Source organism: Ctenopharyngodon idella, chromosome 22 (genome assembly GCF_019924925.1).
Source record: "Ctenopharyngodon idella isolate HZGC_01 chromosome 22, HZGC01, whole genome shotgun sequence".
NCBI classification, from domain to species: Eukaryota; Metazoa; Chordata; class Actinopteri; order Cypriniformes; family Xenocyprididae; genus Ctenopharyngodon; species Ctenopharyngodon idella.
The window spans coordinates 5,807,008-5,825,655 of NC_067241.1; the positions used below are offsets into that span (position 1 = coordinate 5,807,008).

Consider the following 18,648-nt stretch of genomic DNA (forward strand, 5'->3'; position numbering starts at 1 on the left):
ACAAGAACTACAACTGACTTCAGCCACAGTCTTAGATGAAATCACCCGTAGATAAAAGACATTATATCTCTCAAGATCTCAGCAGAGGAGGATTATCATTTCTTCAGTGATTCTGCTTGTTAACAGCAGGTGTTCATCACTAATGCTCATTCATCACTTAATTAATCACTTAATTATCTCATTAACTTTAACTCTGCTTCAGTGTTACTTTTAGAAAGGGACCATATGTACTCCGAGCAGAGTTGATTTAACTCTGGTGATTTTGCTGTGTATGAACTGTGGTGTGAGTGTTGTTAAACTCACAGTGTTTAACAGAGCAAAATATGTCAGTGCCATTGTTTTGTCTCTCAAGGAACATTTATAAAAGCTACTTAAATGTCCTAATTGAACTATAAGGCCTAATCCTGGCTAAATCTAAGCCCTGTCTGTGAAACCGGGCCTTGGTATTTTACCTGCTGGCCTTGATTCGTATCCAGCGGTTGGTGTTGACCTGTACAGAGGAGCGCAGCACCACAGGCTTGGAGCCGAGGTCATAGGTCATCTGCACGCGGCCGTCCACGATAGCGAGGGCGATGTAGTCGGAGCGCTCTACTCCCTTGCCGCTCCACAAAATCAGACCATGAGTAGCCTCAGTCCTGATGCTCAGCTCGAATTTATTCACCAGCAGGGCCTTCTCACTAGATCAAAGAGAGACAGGAAATGCTATCACAAATCCATTGCCGTTTCAGAGACGCCGAGTTAATCACAGGACGTGCATGAAACCCTGAGACTTACCTGCTATTTTAACAACAACAGTGACGGAATTATGGGTGAAAACGAACTTCGATACAGTCAAAAACCCGGTGAGGGCTTGATAAGCTAATGAACAGATTGAGCAGTTGTGAGTCCTCATGGAACTAGAAAAACTAGGCCACGTTGATGGGGGAAGGGTGGGTTTTTGAACTCGAATGCATGCGTATGCGTGTGTGAGAGGGCTGGTGACACACTTTAGGTTATCTCCAAGTTAACACTTCCTATTTTGCCTTCAAGCTCTAGATTTTCTCTTCCTGCGCAGGGAGCGCTAAGGAAGGATGCCCATTGCAGTTGCTGTCTGATGTGTGTTTTGATCTGGTTCCCTGGATGCAGCCCTCCCTTGTAAGGCATACAGAAGGTGACATCCGCCTGTCCTCAGGGAGGGCGGTGTCGGGGAGCCGATTGTATTCAACACCCTCTGCAAGTACACACATATACGCCACAAAGGAAAAGCAGCTATTTTTACAACAATTCCTTTGTTCTCAGTGGTGTACCTGTAGTTGCTGGCATCAAGAGAGCCATTATTTGAGAAAGCTCGTTTGTTAGTCAGAATAGCAAGTGTGTGGGGGCTTGTTTGCTAAATCAGGTAACGTATAAACAGGAGTACGATAAGTGACAACAACACGAAAAAAGACGCAGACAAGACAAAGACAAAATGGAGAGTGACAAGACAACGGACACGACACAGAAGAAAGCAGATGGCGAATGTGCTCGCATCTTCACACCACATCATAGAAACACTTTCTCCACGGGTGTGTCAACCACACTGTGATTTCATCTATGGTGTTTATCCATTGTACATTAGCTGTGTTTCCTCTCAGGGTGAAGCTCAGGTGAATAAACAGTTTGCAGGTATGTTTTTGTATTCGAGATTTGAACCTAGAAAGAGCCCATTCGAACAATACGTGTTGTCTTGAGGAATGGTTAATCTGAAGACGGGTGTGAAATCAGACAGCGTCCTTTCGAGGCCTGCCTGACTGACAACTCAAATTTCAAAGCACAATATTAGCAGCTCTGCTTACAACTTGAGAATTGGAAATAACATATCTTAATTTGTTTGATTAAAAAGACAGAATTTCATTATGTTAATGCTCTTGATGAGCCCGTGACGGCGTAAAGCTGAATAATTATTTGCTGTAATTGAATTCTTTCCCGATGAGACACACGTAATGTGCTGACTGGACTCTTTCCACAGGCCTTCCCTTCGCGCGGCCCCAGGCCAGAGCTTCGGCATCAGGGCAGCTAACTGTGATTATACACCACTCTGCTGAGCTCATTACTGCTCATGTCCCATTTGGATCTCAAGCATCTAGAACATTCTAATGGGAAGTAGGGCTTAACCCCTTAAAGCTGGATTACATTTACAAAAACAAAGATCTACTTTAGGTATTTTGGTTCAAAAAATGCATTTTATTCATAACAGAAGTGATTTTAAAGAGTGATTTATGCTGTCCACCTATAGAGGGCAGTGGCTCACATGGGAATAGTCATTAAACACGTCTCTCACATCTTAGCAGGCACACAGAATCTTCAGTCACAGAACTCAAACTAGATGCTTTTGCTTAATACATTTTACCATATGTGATCTGCTCCTTCATATTGGGTTGTCTGACCAAGAAACACTTTTTAATGCACTGAATTAAAAAAGTAAAGTCTTTCTAATGATATTGTTATTATTATTAGAACCATAGTCACAAGTTCGAAAGTTTGGGATCTGTAAGTTTGGTAACACTTTAGTTTAGGGTCCAATTCTCACTATTAACTAGTTGCTTATTAGCATGCATATTACTAGTATATTGGCTGTTTATTAGTACATATTAATGTGAATAAAAGACTAAATTCAATATGTTCGTCATATAAAGCGATCGAGTCTCTTCAGAAAATTTGGACTAAACAGCTCAATTCATATGGATTAGTTTTACAATCTCTTTATGAACTTTTTAAAGTGTCAAAGTGGTAGTTGCATAGCTGTCTATGGAGGGACAGAAAGCTCTCAGATTTAATCAAAAAGATCTTCATTTCTGTTCCGAAGATGAACGAAAGTCTTACGGGTTTGGAAAGACATGAGGTTGAGTAACTAATGACAGAGTTTTCATTTTTGGGTGAACTAATCCTTGCTAACTGTTAATAAGCAGTAACTTTTTTTTTTGCTTTTAACTGTGTTTCTTCACAAATGGTTCATTGCATCTTACAACTTAAAATAAAAGAGCACATCACATATTGAAATCCATTCTGCATATTTTGCCCCAAAATCAGCATAGAAAACATAAAAAAGACCAAACATTCTCTTTAGGATTGCATATTAGACAAATAAACATGTCTGAGACATACTACAAATGATTTCAGTGTGCAAGCTGCGACTTGCTACCTGACAAAAGCCCTGGCCTTTAGCCTCTGCGGGGGGCTGAGTGTGGGAGGACGGCGTGCCATTGGAAACAGTTCAGGCAGAGGGGACTCACCTCTGGTCAGATGGGTTCTCCAGTGACTCAGGGCTTAGAAGAGCAAGGGAAGAAATGATAGGCATGCAATAAGCGCAAAAGGGTGGAGGGGAAGAACAGGGATCGCATAACACACAGACAAGAAGACCTGCGCCAAAAAGCTGGACTGACCTCACTAAATTATTCTAGTGTTTCAGTTGTTATGCCAGCATAGGCAAAGAAAACACACTGGAAGACTGTATCAGCAGCACCAGTGGTACTGGCACATTGTTTTATTGTTCTGAGCTGTCACATGGCTGAGTTACTGCAATTTATCAACAATTCCATCATTCTCAACCAGTCAAGTGAGCGAGAAAGCGAGAAAAAGAGTAACTACGTGAGTGTTTGTTTGAAAGACTGTTCATATTTGATCAAATTCCAAAACCTATAGACACAGCATTTTAAGGCATCATTTGGTTCAATTAACTTAATTGTTCTGCCTGCTAAAAAGATCTTATTTAATCATATTTTGGCCAAATTCTATGGCAGCATCATAAGTTTCCATTCCATGTAACTCACATATTTCATTAAGTACTGACAACTGTAAAAATAGTTCAGTGTAATTAAAACGAATGACTATTTTACCCAATATTTGAGTGTGCCATGTATTTTATGTTATGCTATAAAGTGCTCTTAGCAACATGTTAACGTCAAACTACTGAATGACTATTTTACCCAATATTTGAGAGTGCCATGTATTTTGTTATAGTGTGCTGTTAGCAACATGCTAACGTCAAACTACTGAATGATTATTTTACCCAATATTTGAGAGTGCCATGTATTTTATGTTGTTATGCTATAGTGCGCTGTTAGCAACATGCTAACACCAAACTACCGAATGACTATTTTACCCAATATTTGAGAGTGCCATGTATTTTATGTTGTTATGCTATAGTGCGCTGTTAGCAACATGTTAATGTCAAACTACTGAATGACTATTTTACCCAATATTTGAGTGCCATGTATTTTATGTTATAGTACACTATTAGCAACATGTTAATGTCAAACTACTGAATGACTATTTTACCCAATATTTGAGTGTGCCATGTATTTTGTTATGCTATAAAGTGCTGTTTGTTATGCTACAAAGTGCTGTTAACAACATGCTAACATCAAACTACCGAATGACTATTTTACCCAATATTTGAGTGTGTCATATGTATTTTATGTTGTTATGCTATAGAGTGCTGTTAGCAACATGCTAAAGTCAAACTACTGAAATCAATTGCGAGTCGAGTTTCTATATGTATGGTGTGCTTTTCTGCTTCCTAAGATGGCAGCAAGGTAGCTCACTAAGTATTGGAACTGAGCTAACTGAGCTTTGTCAAAAGGCCAATTATATAAAAACGCATTTAGGAACAGGTCACTTGAATGGTAAGAATGGGTAAACTGATCCAAGGCTGCTGAGCTAAAGAGAAAGAATAAAGACATATGAACAGCACAGTAAATACTAACAGAAATATGACTCTATTCCCACAGATGCGGCGCCACTATGTTGGCGCCCTCTGAGAAATTCATTCATTTTAAGGGCTCTGTTTAAAACCAGATCAAGCTAAATTGATGACACTCATTCTGAAGGGCTGGTCAGCTTTCTTGGTTGAGATTAATTTTAATCTGGCACTTCATTTGTAGAGGAAGTGACACGCATTAAACCCCAGGAAGAGTGAAAGTCAATGAAGAGGGCCTTGTCCCTAACCATTATTGATGCCCGCAGTGGCTCGCTTTCTCTACTGGACGGAGCCTCTTTAATTGCGACCAGTTTTCTGAGAGACAAATCCTTGATTAATGTGCCACTTTCGCTTTCATCCTTGGGCACAATTATTAGAAATCACTGGGAGCGATTTGACAAACAAAGTGACGTGGCTTAAAAGCCGGGCAGGAACTTTTCATGAGCATAATACATAATTCCATTTAATCAAGCTGCCAGCTTTTTAAGGGCTCAGTGCAGCCACTTAGACACTTAATTACATTCAGAAGGAAACAAATAATTTAAAATAAGAATCACTAAAAGGAACACAGTAACAGATTGAACATTTCTCTAATGGGGTGTTAAAATGCCATTTAAACCAATCTGTAAATACCAACTAAATATTGATGTATATCGTGCTTTAAAAAGTTAACATTCATATGTTTTTAAAAGTTAACACTTATATGCAGTTTAAAGGGGCTTCATTCTTTTTTATCTTAAGAATATACACAGACGTATTTCCAAAGTCAGTTCAGGTATTTCCATGCATGATTCCTGTGGGAATCTATCAGTGTATCACAATGCTCATCATTATTCATGCCAAGCATGCATTCCTGAAACTAGTTTCTGATGCGGCTGATGAAAATGCAACCTTTTCTGGTAATAATACGTAATAGATGAGCCCTGTATTTTTCAAAAATGTTTTCCTGAATGTGATGTAAATGGGAGTACAAGGAAAATACCAGTGCTTTATGTTGGGTTAGGTTTATGGTTTGTCTTAAAAAATGTTAGTTTTGCTTAATCAAATACATCCCAGATTGTCTCCGGGCTACTTACTCTGGGATCTCATTGGTCAGTTGGCTTGAGAGCAGAAGGAAGACAACAGACACTCACATGAGACAGACAGACAAGAGCAAAGACAACAGAAGCTATGTGTACAGAGACAGACACAAACACACACAACACATAACAAAAAGAAGTGGCATTGCGTGACCTACATTAAGGTTTGCTCCATGTACAGTAGACTAGTTTGTGAAATAAGTGGTAAGATGTGTATTTCACAGTGGTATGATCAGTTGACGTGGCAGTGATATGAATTCTGATGTCAATCAGTTCAAAAATGTTGACGTAATTGGTGCTAGCTGGACCACTGACACATCAGACCAACCAGAGGAAGAGAAATCATCTGATAAGCGAAGGAGGAAGCAATTATCAAGACATGACCATCCATGGTGCTTTAGGATATGTGTGGTAGTGAAAATGTGTGGTTTTCAGATCCTAGCGATGGTGGAGGAAGGTTCATTACAGCACATAAGCATGGTAAATCGCAGTGCAGTCATGAGACTCCTTCGGGTGCTACGCTAATTGGAACCAGCCAGGGTTCACAGAAACCAAAGAGACAGGCCAGTGGAAGTGGTAATTGATGAGATCAAGCCATTAGCTAAAACGAGGAAGTACGCTGGACCTTAAATGGGGCCGGAGTAATCTAGCTTGTCATCACCCCTCATTGACTGCTAATATAGAGATGGGATGCTCAGGGCGGATTGTGATTATTGGGGAGGCCATTGACATGAGGACGTGCCTACATTACCTCTTGGTGACTCCGTTGTGATATTCGATGAATGTATGGCCATCAAATGCAATGGCCTCGGTGTCCCCAGCAGATTTCTCGAATATTGCTGAAAGGGAAGGGAGAAGACGGAGTGAAAATACACCAATCGATGTGAGACACAGCACTGTTTAATTAAAGCAAAGAAGGAAAGTGTGATATATTGCAGGCTTCATGCTTGTGTGGCTTAATTAAGGTTAAAGATACAACAGTAGGACCCAGCAAGGTTAATGAGGTGAGCAAAATTCGTGGTTTTTTTTTTGCGACTGTGCCAATGTGCGTTTGTGATAAGCATACAAATCAAGGAACGATGACTGATATTATTTGTGAAAGTTTGGAGGCGTGGATTTAGCTAAATCTACATATGGAGCACATGATTGGCTAAAGCTGCCATGAGCGATTTCTTTTAAGTAAGTCGTATGGTGATGTATGCTAAAGACGTATGCAAATCTTGCCTTAAAGGAGTGTGAAGGAGTTGAAGAAGAGGCTGTACTGGGTAATATGATTTTGAATTAAAAAAAAAGCGATGAAATAAGGCACTTACGGTCCTGGCAGTGTTGTCCGGCGAATCCACTGCGGCAGATGCACTCATAGCGGTCCAACAGGGGGTTGCAGTGGCCTTCATTCTCACAAACATTATTGGAGCAAGGGTGGTAGGGATACATGGACACATCACTGGATTGAAGGGCGTTATCAGCTTTCAGGATTGGAATTCCCATCAAAGTAATCTATGGAGACAGTTACAGGTTTAAAATAGATATAGTTTTTTTTTTTTAATCCAAATATAATAAGCTTAGCTTCTTCTAGCCAAATAGCTATTTATGAAGTGTTTTAGCAAATCGCATTTAGGTCTGGCTTCATTCTGGTAACACATTTTTTACTCTCCATTTAATTCGCAATGGGAAAAATAAGGTTTATTCTCACTGAATATCCTGTTTCGCTCTAAAATACATCAAATTATGGAAGTAAAATGGGTTGCAAATACGAATTCATGACTTTAATGCATCTGTAATTGCTCTTACCTTCTGAATGGCCCCTTTGAAGCCATCTTTGATCGCAGCAGCTCTGGCTACTTTGCGGAAATCAGGGGCTCCGCCCACAAAGAGAGGCTCCTTCAGATTAAGATCTATGTGCTGATTCTGGAGAGTACAAAAATGAGCATGAGAAACCACACGAACTGTTCCTCATCCTCTATTTACTCTTTTAGCTATCAAACTTAATAAAAGTCACATACTTTAATGCAAACCCTTATATATGGCTATAAATTTTTATGGATGACCTAGTAGAGAAACTGCAGTAAAAAGCAATCAGTGTAAGAGAGGATGGTTTACTGTAAATCAGCAGGCTTATTGATTCAACTTTCACACCTAATCCTTATCCACATCACTGTGAGTGTTGTATTACAAAACCATAATTGATTTCTAGCTCAGTTCTCTGAATGGTAAATGACTCTAACATATAAGACAGGAGAAAAGAGGTAGGAAAAAAGTTAGAGATAATTGAAACGATTGAAATGAGGACGATTGATATGGATGGTTTTTTAATGAAAGAGTGTAATGGATGCCTGATTGTTCCTCGGACCTTTAAAATCTCAAGCTGTAAACTCTAATTGGTGTATCGCTCACACCACAGATGACCATGAAATGAGCGTTTCTCCAACCGGTGTGAAAATCGCTTTAGTTACAGTGGGATTTTTCTGCATGAGGCTCTACTTAAAAAGAATTAAAAATCTTTATTTTATGTAGGCCAATAATTGCCTTGGGGGAAAGGCAAGTTAATTGCTGGAGAAAAAAAAAAGATGGGACATCAACAGCAATGCCAGTTTTCGACGTGTGGTCCAGCTCTCATCCCAGTGATATAAAAAGAAGAATAGCTAAGTATGGATACAGGCGAAGGCTTGAAAAGCTCTGGCTATGGAACCGGGGGCCAGTCCAAGCATGCGGTTGGGCCAAGACAGCATAGCCAGGAATGTTTTCACCCAGCTGCTGTTTCATGTGGTCAGAGACGTGTGCAATGAGAAGTCTTGACACAAAGCTGCAATGCACCGACAGCCACAGGCTGGGAGAGACATTTTCACTCTCCCGTTCTCTGCCAGAACGAGCTGAGACTGAGATTGAGCAGGTGAAGTGAATAGCTAACTGCCAGTGTTTTTTAGGAATCTTCCCCAAGGGCCCCAGAAGCATCATGCCCACTCAAACTGGCACGTGCCCCCTCAGATTTCAGAGCCAAGTATTTGAATGCAATTTCCAAGAAAAATGAGTATCTTCGATAATTAAGTTGCACGATTGTTGTAGGTAAAGAAAAAAAAGCTGGAAATGTTGCCAGTCCGACTGTGTCGCACCTTGATAGATCATTTGCTTTAAACTGAAAATTCTATTATCAAAATCTCAAAGCTGCTCTACAACGAAATACAATTTTCCTCACAAAAAATAAATAAATAACCCAATAATATTATACATAAATAATAAAAAAATATTATTATTAATTATATACCAGCATTCAAAAATTTGGAGACAGTAAGAAATTAATACTTTTATTCTGCAAGGACACATTTAATTGATCAAAAGCGACAGTAAAGACATTTATAATGTTGAACTTTCTATTCTTTAAAGTATCCTGACAAAAAATAATTTTGTAATAACTTTGACAAACACATTTCTTCTGTAATCGGCTCTAGTTTTTATCAACTTCATCTGTTGTCTAAAATCAAACCTTTCCTAAATCATAAAACTCTAGAGTTGGCTGTTCATGCTTTTATTACCTCACATTTAGACTACTGCAATTCACTTTACTGCGGTATTTCAGTCTCAAATTGCTCATCTTCAACTAGTTCAAAACGCTGCTGCAAGATTCCTTCATAATAGCTGTAAAAGAGCTCATATCACTCCAATTTTGAGGACGCTTCATTGGCTGCCTATTAAATTCAGAACTGATTTTAAAATCCTTTTATTTGTTTATAAATCTCTACGTGATTTAGCCCCAATTTATTTATCTGAATTGCTGCAACCATATACTCCTTCCAGAAGTTTGAGATCCAGTGACCAGAACCTTCTCTTAGTCCCACATTCCAGTCTCAAACGTAGAGGGGATCGAGCATTTTCTGTGGTTGGGCCGCGGTTGTGGAATAATCTGCCTTTAGAAATTAGGTTAGCCCCTTCCCTGACCACTTTTAAGTCTCTACTAAAAACGTACTTGTTTTCCATGGCTCATAATTTTCTTTTATGGTTCTTGTCGTGTTTTTATGTTTTTAATGTCTATACCTTGTTTCTTTGTTTTTATTCGACATATTCATTTAGTTTTGTACAAATTGGGGTCAGACCCTGTTTTATTGTGTTTTAGTTGTGTTTATTGTATATCTTTTCCTTTACTTCTTCCTTTTGAACTTTTGTACAGCACTTTTGGTCAGTTGTGTGGCTGTTTTATAAGTGCTATATAAATAAACTGAACTTAAACTTTATTAATAATACAAAATATTTCTTGAGCACCAAATCTGCATATTAGAATAATTTCAGAAGGATCACGTGACACTGAAGACTGGAGTAATGATGCTGAAAATCCAGCTTTACCATTACAAGAATAAATGACATTTTTAATATATTAAAATAGAAAACAGTTATTTATTTCACAAAATGACTATTTTTACTGTATTTTTGATCAAATAAATTCAGCCTGGGTAGGCAGTCTTCGTCAAAAACCAAAATCTTACCGACCCAAACTTTTAAACATTAGTGTAGATACACATATGTATATACAGTATATACATACACACTACTGTTCCAAAGTTTGAGGTTCAAAAGTTACACATTTGAACCTGAGTCCTCTTGGATGCTAAAAAGAAACTCTACGACAAGACTATCATGTCTCGCACTTATAAATAGAATTTCTTTCACTTTGGTCATGTCTTATGTTGCCTAGGGCACCAAGTGAGCCAGGACTGTCATTGGTACACCTCAAACAAACAAACAAACAACAACAAAAAAAAGTGCATGACGCCCCTGAAGGGTCCAAAAACAAATGTGCCAAAAGAACAACTCCTAGCTCTGTACCACGCTCTCTCTCTTCCTCTCACATCTCTTTCTTCTCTTGATAACACTCCCTTTCTCTCCCACGCCAGCAACCTTTTTCTCGCAGTCTACATCCACGGTGAGGCGGTTTAATGGCCCTCCCACGTGAGACTAATGAAGACATTTCATTGTTGTTGGAAGGATGATGAAACAATGGTGGTCAAATGATAACTCTCTCCCTTGTCGCCCCCATACCAGCTGGTCTGAGGTGAAAGCCAAATCTCTCTCTGTCTCGTTCTTTTCAGCATATGGAATGGTTTGAAGAGGAGAAAAAAACCCTCCCCTCCATTTCGTTTGATCCTCTACTGTATCTTGACTAATGGACAATGAAGCTGAAATGGACAGTTGCTTTTGGTGGGAATGAGGATGTTGATTCGAGAAAGCGATTTCAGACTTCAGTCATTACCTTGCGTGATTTCTTATATCCAGACAGCACACAAAAAGAGCACAGGGGAAGGAAGAAAAAAAATGTTACCAGTGAAGAAAACACAGAAGATGTCAGTAAACACAGAACCACATGCAGTAAACTATAAGCCTGAAGAATAGAATATTCACAAGCGTAACTCAAGCAAGACACTTAGCATGCAGGTCGCAAATAAATAAATATATATGTGTGTGTATAGTGCCTCAGAAACAAATGTTCAGAGTAAATCAGAAATGGCATTAAAGTCTCGCTATGTTTTACACTACTGCACCCACATTATTTATATTTGCTTTGTGATATGGCGGTGTAGTTAGAGTCTGTTCAGTGGAACGGCTGAGGCCATCGAGGCAATATGAAAATATTTCTCTTGGGGTTTTGCTTCAGGCAGCCCCTTTGGAACAAGACCCTTCTGGTTTCTTCACTTTTTTTCCTCTCTCATCCTCTTATGCTCTGCTTTAATAAGATTTTCCTGCCTCTACTGCTGCAATGAAACACAATTATCATACGTAGGAAGGTTTAATGACGGAAAAAGGCACACTTAAGTGCCTACGCGTAAGACTACATCAAGCTAATCACAAATTACACTATTTGGAATAACTGGAGGATGAGAGACTTTCGAGATTATTACATGGCCTCAATTTGTGTACGAGAGCAGCCTGATTGTTCTGCAGTCGTACTTTGGGTTTGACACTAGCTCAGGCAGAGGCTGCTCGGATTGATCTGAGTGGGTGCGAATCTGTAGCACAACAGACAGAGTCATTTCCACATGGCAATTAAAAACAAACGGAGGGCAGAGACAAAAGACCAAATATACTGTACGAGACGTAAAAGGGGGAAGTTTCGCAAAGCTTCCCACACATGCACCCCAGACCCTGCGTGAAAAGCAGACAGTGAACTAAACTTCAGAGAATGTGCAAAACAAAGCATGACTTTCTGGTCAATACCACTTAGCATCATGGTAATATCATGGTTTCTTTGAAATGTACCATGATAATACCATAGTATTAGGGGTGGGCGATATACCGGTAGACACAATTAACCAGTAGAAATTTGTCAACCTCTAGAGATTTTGGACTATTGTCTCTATTGTGGTTACGCTCATATGGCGTACCTGTGCTGCACCATCATCAAAGCTTATCATTTGAATGCATTTTTAAGCATCATGGTTTAAAATCAAGTGATTGTAAACCATTGAAGTGCAATAAACAGCGAAAGAGAACTCGTTTCGCTATATGCACGTGCTGTCAGAGAGATGCATGCACATAAAGTCGCTGCTCATACAGCATGTGAGTACTGAACTGAGTTCTTTTTGCCGCCCTATTGGGCTTGAACAGTCAAATACACACACTTATGTGTCAAAATGCCCATCTTTGCAAGTATCCTTGTAAACACAGTCATTTATGTCTTGAGTGAAGATAAACAGTTGAGGAAGAAAGAGCATGTGTAACAGTATATTATATCCGTGCATTCGCTCTTAAAGTGACAGCAGCCTAATAAACCTGCTGTCATGTCTGTCATGTTAATCAAACAACAAAAGAGAGAAAATCTCTCACTGCTCTTGACTGAATCACTTTTGTATCTTTAATGAGATAAATGTATATTGAAGACTAGGCCATGTTTTTTGATTACTTTATAGAATTTATGTAGTATTTCTTACTTATAGTGCTTGAAGTTTTTCAGATAAGTATATTTCATTTGTGTCTTTGTTCTATTGTAGTTTGTTGTCCTATTGTTTGTAATTAGTTTCTTTGCTCTTATTTTATCACTGTTTACTTGTCTTCAGTAAGCTTGAGTGTTTTTTTTTTAAACTTAGGCTAGTATTAGTTTTTTGTGACATTGAAATTTGTATCAAAATTTTGATACCATAAAAACCTTATTTAAAGCAAAAATAACTATATTGTGATATATATCATTATTGTGAAATAAAATGACTCTTATCGTGAAATAGGATTTTGGTCATATCGCCCACCCCTACATAGTATTATCTGAAATATCATGGTATATGAATATAGTAATCATTCAATACCATGATATATAGTGGTGTCCAAAAGTCTTTTTAAGTCTTGATTTAATTAAATGGTTTTCAATGCAATTTACACTATTTGAGTAAAAAGATGATTTGAAAAATGAATATGAATTTCAGGATATATGTAGTATTTGGTTTGTTCCTCTATTACTTTAATTACAACAGCATTTGAGCTTCTCCAGAATGCTCTGAGATGATCTAAAGAGCATCTTGAGCTTCAATGGAAGCAAGAACATCTGAATCATTATTATTGTCACTAATTTACTTATTGGATTAGTCACCTAGAAATATTTCATTATTTTAAGCCCACACTTGCAAAATCCTAAAGTTTATTTGTACTTTTGAACTCCACTGTATATCAAAGTATCATTACAGTCTTTTTTGACAAGGGACGGAAGCTAGTTTGACTAGTTCTTGTTTGTGGCCTTTAATAGGCAGCATAATCATAAGAGTGTTCTCATACCGGCGCCTCTCCTCTGACAGGGTCTTTGCCATTAATGCTGATCTCTCCCTTTCTGCTGGCCCGCTCCAGATTCACCGTGTTCCACTCGTTCAGCTTGATTTTTTCTTTACTCCTTTGTGCACACACATAAAAATAGCAATATGAAAATAAACCCAAAAGCTACAGTTATATAATCAGCAACTGAACACAATACATCTGAGTAATTTGAGTTTAATTTCATTCAAATAAAAGAGTGTTGTTTACCTAATGACAGCCGGCCCTTTGCCCAGGTCATATCTAAACTCTAGGATACCATCAGTCAGGGACAGAGAGATGAAATCTCCTTTGCCGTCCGTCTTTTGACCGTTGTAGAAAATCATGCCTTTGGAGTCATTGGCCAACAGAACGATAGTCATGCTGAATTTTTGCCTACGGACAAATAAGTATAGTTCAATTAGATACATAACAGGAGTTTTTCTTCCTTGATACAGGCAATAAGTAATGTGAGAAATAAAGTTTATATCATTCTGCAAATCTGCATGAATGGGTCAAAATGGCAGAAATAGATGGACTAATTACAAAGTTAACAGCTCAACCAATTGAATATCAGAAACAAATCCACATGTCCGAATCTGAATTAACTTGAAATTACTTGCAACATGAATTAATCTGTGAGTGAGAAGCAGCATAATTAAACCAGTGGTGTTTACAAAGTATTTTTTTGACTAATGAGAACAAAACTTGAACTGAATTGAGCTGGTTGATGACACCACTGTTTTTTTAAGTTATACTGAAATTATATATAATTTGTGTATGTATGTATATATGTGTATGTGTTTGTGGACTTTGCCTTCTCATTTCAGAAGACCACCACATACCACTAATATAACATTATAGTTTGCAACATGATCGTCATCATCATCATACATGCAAAAAGCAATAGCCAATATATAACGTAATACCTCAGATCTTGGCCATAGAGATGAAGGCCTTTGAGCTCCAGGAAAGAGTCTCCAGTGAAGTAAGGAATGAAAGCGCCTCCCTTGTCTGACACTGAAAAACATGAAAAAGTCCATTATGCTTTGCAGATATCATAATGTGTTTGAAATGGGAGGGTTCCTCCAATTATGAGACCAGACAGTGTATAGCTTACATGATCACACATACACTCACATACCCATCAACACATAGCACTGTCACTCGGCCCAGCATGCATCCTGCAGTAATTACACAGGATGAGTGCATGCTCAGTCTGGGATGGTAGACTGAGATTAAAAAGCTAATTAGCTATTGTTTAACACAGCAGCAGCTTCGCTATTGTACAAGAAAACACAATACTTGCAGACACCACAAGGAAGTGAGAAGTCAAAATGGACAGTGACGATGGAGATGCATCCTTTTCTGCACTGCATTCAGTTTATGTATAAGGACTTGGCAACATCCAAAACTATAGGAGAGTCCTGGTGTTTGGTAAAATACTGAACAATCTTTCCTCTCACTGCAGCACCGCTAAACAACTCATCACAGATCTGCAGTACTCAAAATCAAATAATTAAATCAGATAAATTGGGTCAATAATAAATGTACCAGTTAACTACAATATGATAATGAAGCATTCCACTTCCACAAAACTAGTAGAAAATGAAAGTAAATGGGTTGCAAACACTAATTCACATTGACTATTAAAATCTTCATTTCCAAAAGGCAGCTAATGGATGAATCATGTATTACTTTCAGTACTTGAGTCCAGCAGTGCTTCAGAGACAACAGAATGTTACTCCTAAAAGACAAATGTACATGTAAATTTCCTTCTTTTAGCACACTTCTTTCTTTCTGGCCTCCTCCAGCAGGGAGTGCTCTCCTTTTATGACAACTGATACGGAGCTGGACAGTCTCTTATCTCAGAGAGTCAATCTCCCTGGACACTTTGCCCGACTGACTCCCCATTAATCATGATGTGCAGCTGACTGATAGAATTACTCATCTCATTGATTCAAGCGATAAAAAAAAACACTGTGTCTGATGGATGCGCTCAACTCATTGATTCTGGTTCACCTCAATTTATTTTAATCACTCGCTAATGGAGACTTTCTTAGACAAAAAGGTGACTCTCTGGCCCCCTTTCATTCGACAGTTCTGGGTTGAACAGCTCTGTGGATGTATGTGCAATGGCATACCACAATCCTGGGGGCCCCCGTGACCGATGAAAGTGGCCCCACCCACAAGTAGTGACATCATACATAAATTACATCATTTGTATCGCTACTATAAATACTGAAATAGTATCGCTGATACAAACAGCAATTTTATTTCAAGATAGTCAATGAAAATGAAGGTATTGGAGATTCAAATTTTTAACCAATCAGTAAAAACTTGACGGTGACGTAAATGAGGGGGAAGCTCTAAAGAGTGTGACAGTTCTGGAAGTAAAAATCCTAATAATTTTCTCCATAATGGAATTTATATTCTACAATAACTAATAAACCTTAAATGTCAGACCTACTGTAAGCTACAAGGTTGTGAATCCATGGCATATGCTTTCGTTGAATAAGCCAGCATTATTTCAGCTTGTTTTTTTAAGCTGAACAAAGGTTTAACAATGGGAATGCTGATGAAAAACTACATTACCCATGATTCTACCAATCTGAAAATCGAAACAAGCAAATTGCGTCAACTTGCGCCCACTCCCGTGAAGCACTGTGAATGACGTAATCAATTCAAGCTCCCTACAATGTCAAACTCCTTATCGCTGAACCAATAGTTTACTTATGTCATGCTTCATGGGATTGTAGTTCTTCCTCTCATTAAAGTCGTTAAAGGGTTAGTTCACCCAAAAATGAAAATAATGTCATTAATTACTCACCCTCATGCCGTTCCACACCCGTAAGACCTTCGTTAATCTTCGGAACGCAAATTAAGATATTTTGCTTTGGAGTGTTATTAATATTTTGTGTCGAATTATGATTCGGAACTGCTGAAATCACGTGACTTTGGCGCTCCGAACCGCTGATTCGACACGCTCCGAAGCTTCATGAAGCAGTGTTTTGAAATCGGCCATCACTATATAAGTCGTTATTTTGTTTTTTTGGCGCACCAAAAATATTCTCGTCGCTTTATAATATTAATATTGAACCACTGTACTCACATGAACTTTTTTAAATATGTTTTTAGTACATTAATGGATCTTGAGAGAGGAAATGTCATTGCTGGCTATGCAGGCCTCACTGAGCCATCAGATTTCAACAAAAATATCTGAATTTGCATTCCGAAGATTAACGAAGGTCTTACGGGTGTGGAACGACATGAGGGTGAGTAATAAATGACATTTTTGGGTGAACTAACCCTTTAAGTAGTCTTGTATCTTTGTCTTTTTGTCTGATTTTCAAATATTTTTTGCTTCAATTCAAAGTTTGTAATGTTGTGATTCACCTCGTAATCAGTTGGTTTGGTTAATGGCTTAGAACTCTTTAACAAATACTTTTTTTTATAATCCCCAAGGGAAGAATGAATGGGAAAAATATTCCCAGAACCAAGGCGGCTGAAAAAGTGGGCAGGCACTGTTGCACTCTATATAGCACGGTTGGGCAACTCTGGGGGTTGAAGCTAAGCTCTGCAGGAAAGTGGATCTCAAAGGGCCAGAGCTGCTCACCCCTGCTATATAGGTTAACTTGACCTATATATTATTGGCTCATGGCCTAGGGTATAGGGCCGGAGTCCCTCTGCACTACAGCGGGTGTCCAATACGCCTGCACACGTGTGTTCATAAACCTTCTACTTGGTTTCCCCTTTTCTAATGCTTGTGATCTAAAACATCTGTAGGAATTTTAATGAGGTGAGAGAGGGAAGCGCAACAGAGTAAGAGAGCTAATGAAAGCTTCGAAATGGCAGTAGACTGGAGCGTCCTCCCTGGTTAGGGTCCAGCTCCCAGAGGATGCCCCACTACTGAAATCCCCCCCTCAACCTACCATATGTTTCATCTTCCAGCTCAGGATGGCAGCTCAGACATAGTATAAAAGGGAAAATAATTTCACATCACCTCCCAGATGCCGACTCTCCATTATAGTAGCCGATAAAATCTATTTTACAGTATGGTACCCACTGGAAACGGCAACTGGAGAATCTCACTTTTTTTTCTTTTTTTTTTTAACTCCACCATAGCCTTTTTTATCCCTCAATAATTCTACAGCAAATATCCAAGTCGGACCGATCGATCCTGACAAAAATCAATACTGAAATTACAACAGAGAAGTAGCAGTTATTTCAGTCCTTAGGAGAGTCGATATGCTCATTTACTGTATTTTTACTATGATGTAGTACTGTACCTTTTTCACAGTGCTTGCCTTCACGTCCCATTGGACATTCACATTTGTAACCTCCTTCCGGAAGAACCTGGCACCGCGATGATGTGTGGCATTTATTGGGGTCGCAGGGGTTGTGGGCGTCAGCGCAGGTCGGACCTGTTAACAAAAATTGATATTCTTGTGACTTAAACAAAAGATGATGAGAAGCCACTTGAGGGGAAATCAAACAACTTTCTGTCAATCCTGACTAGTTAAGTCGCAGATAGTATGAAGAAGAGAATATGGCGAATATGGCGACCTTTCAGTCACTTTTATGACAGAGTTTGTTTACTAGCCATTAGCTAAAAGGCACTGTAGCAATGCCCCGAAAATGGAGCTTTTAAGCATGATTTAAACTAAAGAAGCCAAATTGATGATACCAATGTTAGATTTTATTGCTGACATGAGACGCTATTGAAACATGATTTTGAAAAACAGTTGAAATTTAGCTGCCTTGAGGTGTTACCAAGATGACTTTTAACTGAGCTGAATTTTCACCTAAATAGGGGTCCTTTCTAATAGGATTTTGAATTATTACAACTTTAGATGAAGTCATAGTGCAGCATGTTGTGTGCCCTCCTGGTTTGAAAGACTGAAATTGCTTCAGGTCAGCACTTCTGGCCTCATCAGAACACTCCCATCATCACATAGAACATAGTAGGAGATCACGCCACGGGCGGCGGCTGCTGCACACTGTAATGAAAACTCCCGCCGTGTTCTGAGATGCTCTGCTAGGTGTCTCTCTCTCTTGCTCTTTAACTCTAAGGCCACTCTATCACTGAGACAG

General features: G+C 38.9%; 1 protein-coding gene across 14 annotated transcripts in view; it reads right to left on the reverse strand.

The window, feature by feature from the left end:
* The window catches only part of agrn (agrin), a 261,972-nt gene that overhangs the window by 6,344 nt on the left and 236,980 nt on the right, over positions 1-18,648 (reverse strand). For 9 of the 14 annotated variants that reach the window (XM_051879042.1, XM_051879031.1, XM_051879030.1 and 6 more), the window contains 11 exons: positions 17,844-17,978; positions 14,484-14,574; positions 13,786-13,950; positions 13,543-13,654; positions 11,036-11,047; positions 7,588-7,704; positions 7,110-7,293; positions 6,548-6,635; positions 5,794-5,817; positions 3,252-3,284; positions 453-677 (listed from right to left, as the gene is read on the reverse strand). In XM_051879042.1, the coding sequence (XP_051735002.1) occupies positions 453-677; positions 3,252-3,284; positions 5,794-5,817; positions 6,548-6,635; positions 7,110-7,293; positions 7,588-7,704; positions 11,036-11,047; positions 13,543-13,654; positions 13,786-13,950; positions 14,484-14,574; positions 17,844-17,978 (1,186 nt within the window). The remainder of the gene's footprint in view (positions 1-452; positions 678-3,251; positions 3,285-5,793; positions 5,818-6,547; positions 6,636-7,109; positions 7,294-7,587; positions 7,705-11,035; positions 11,048-13,542; positions 13,655-13,785; positions 13,951-14,483; positions 14,575-17,843; positions 17,979-18,648) is intronic. The other 5 variants (XM_051879037.1, XM_051879041.1, XM_051879032.1 and 2 more) reach the window with 4 other exon arrangements.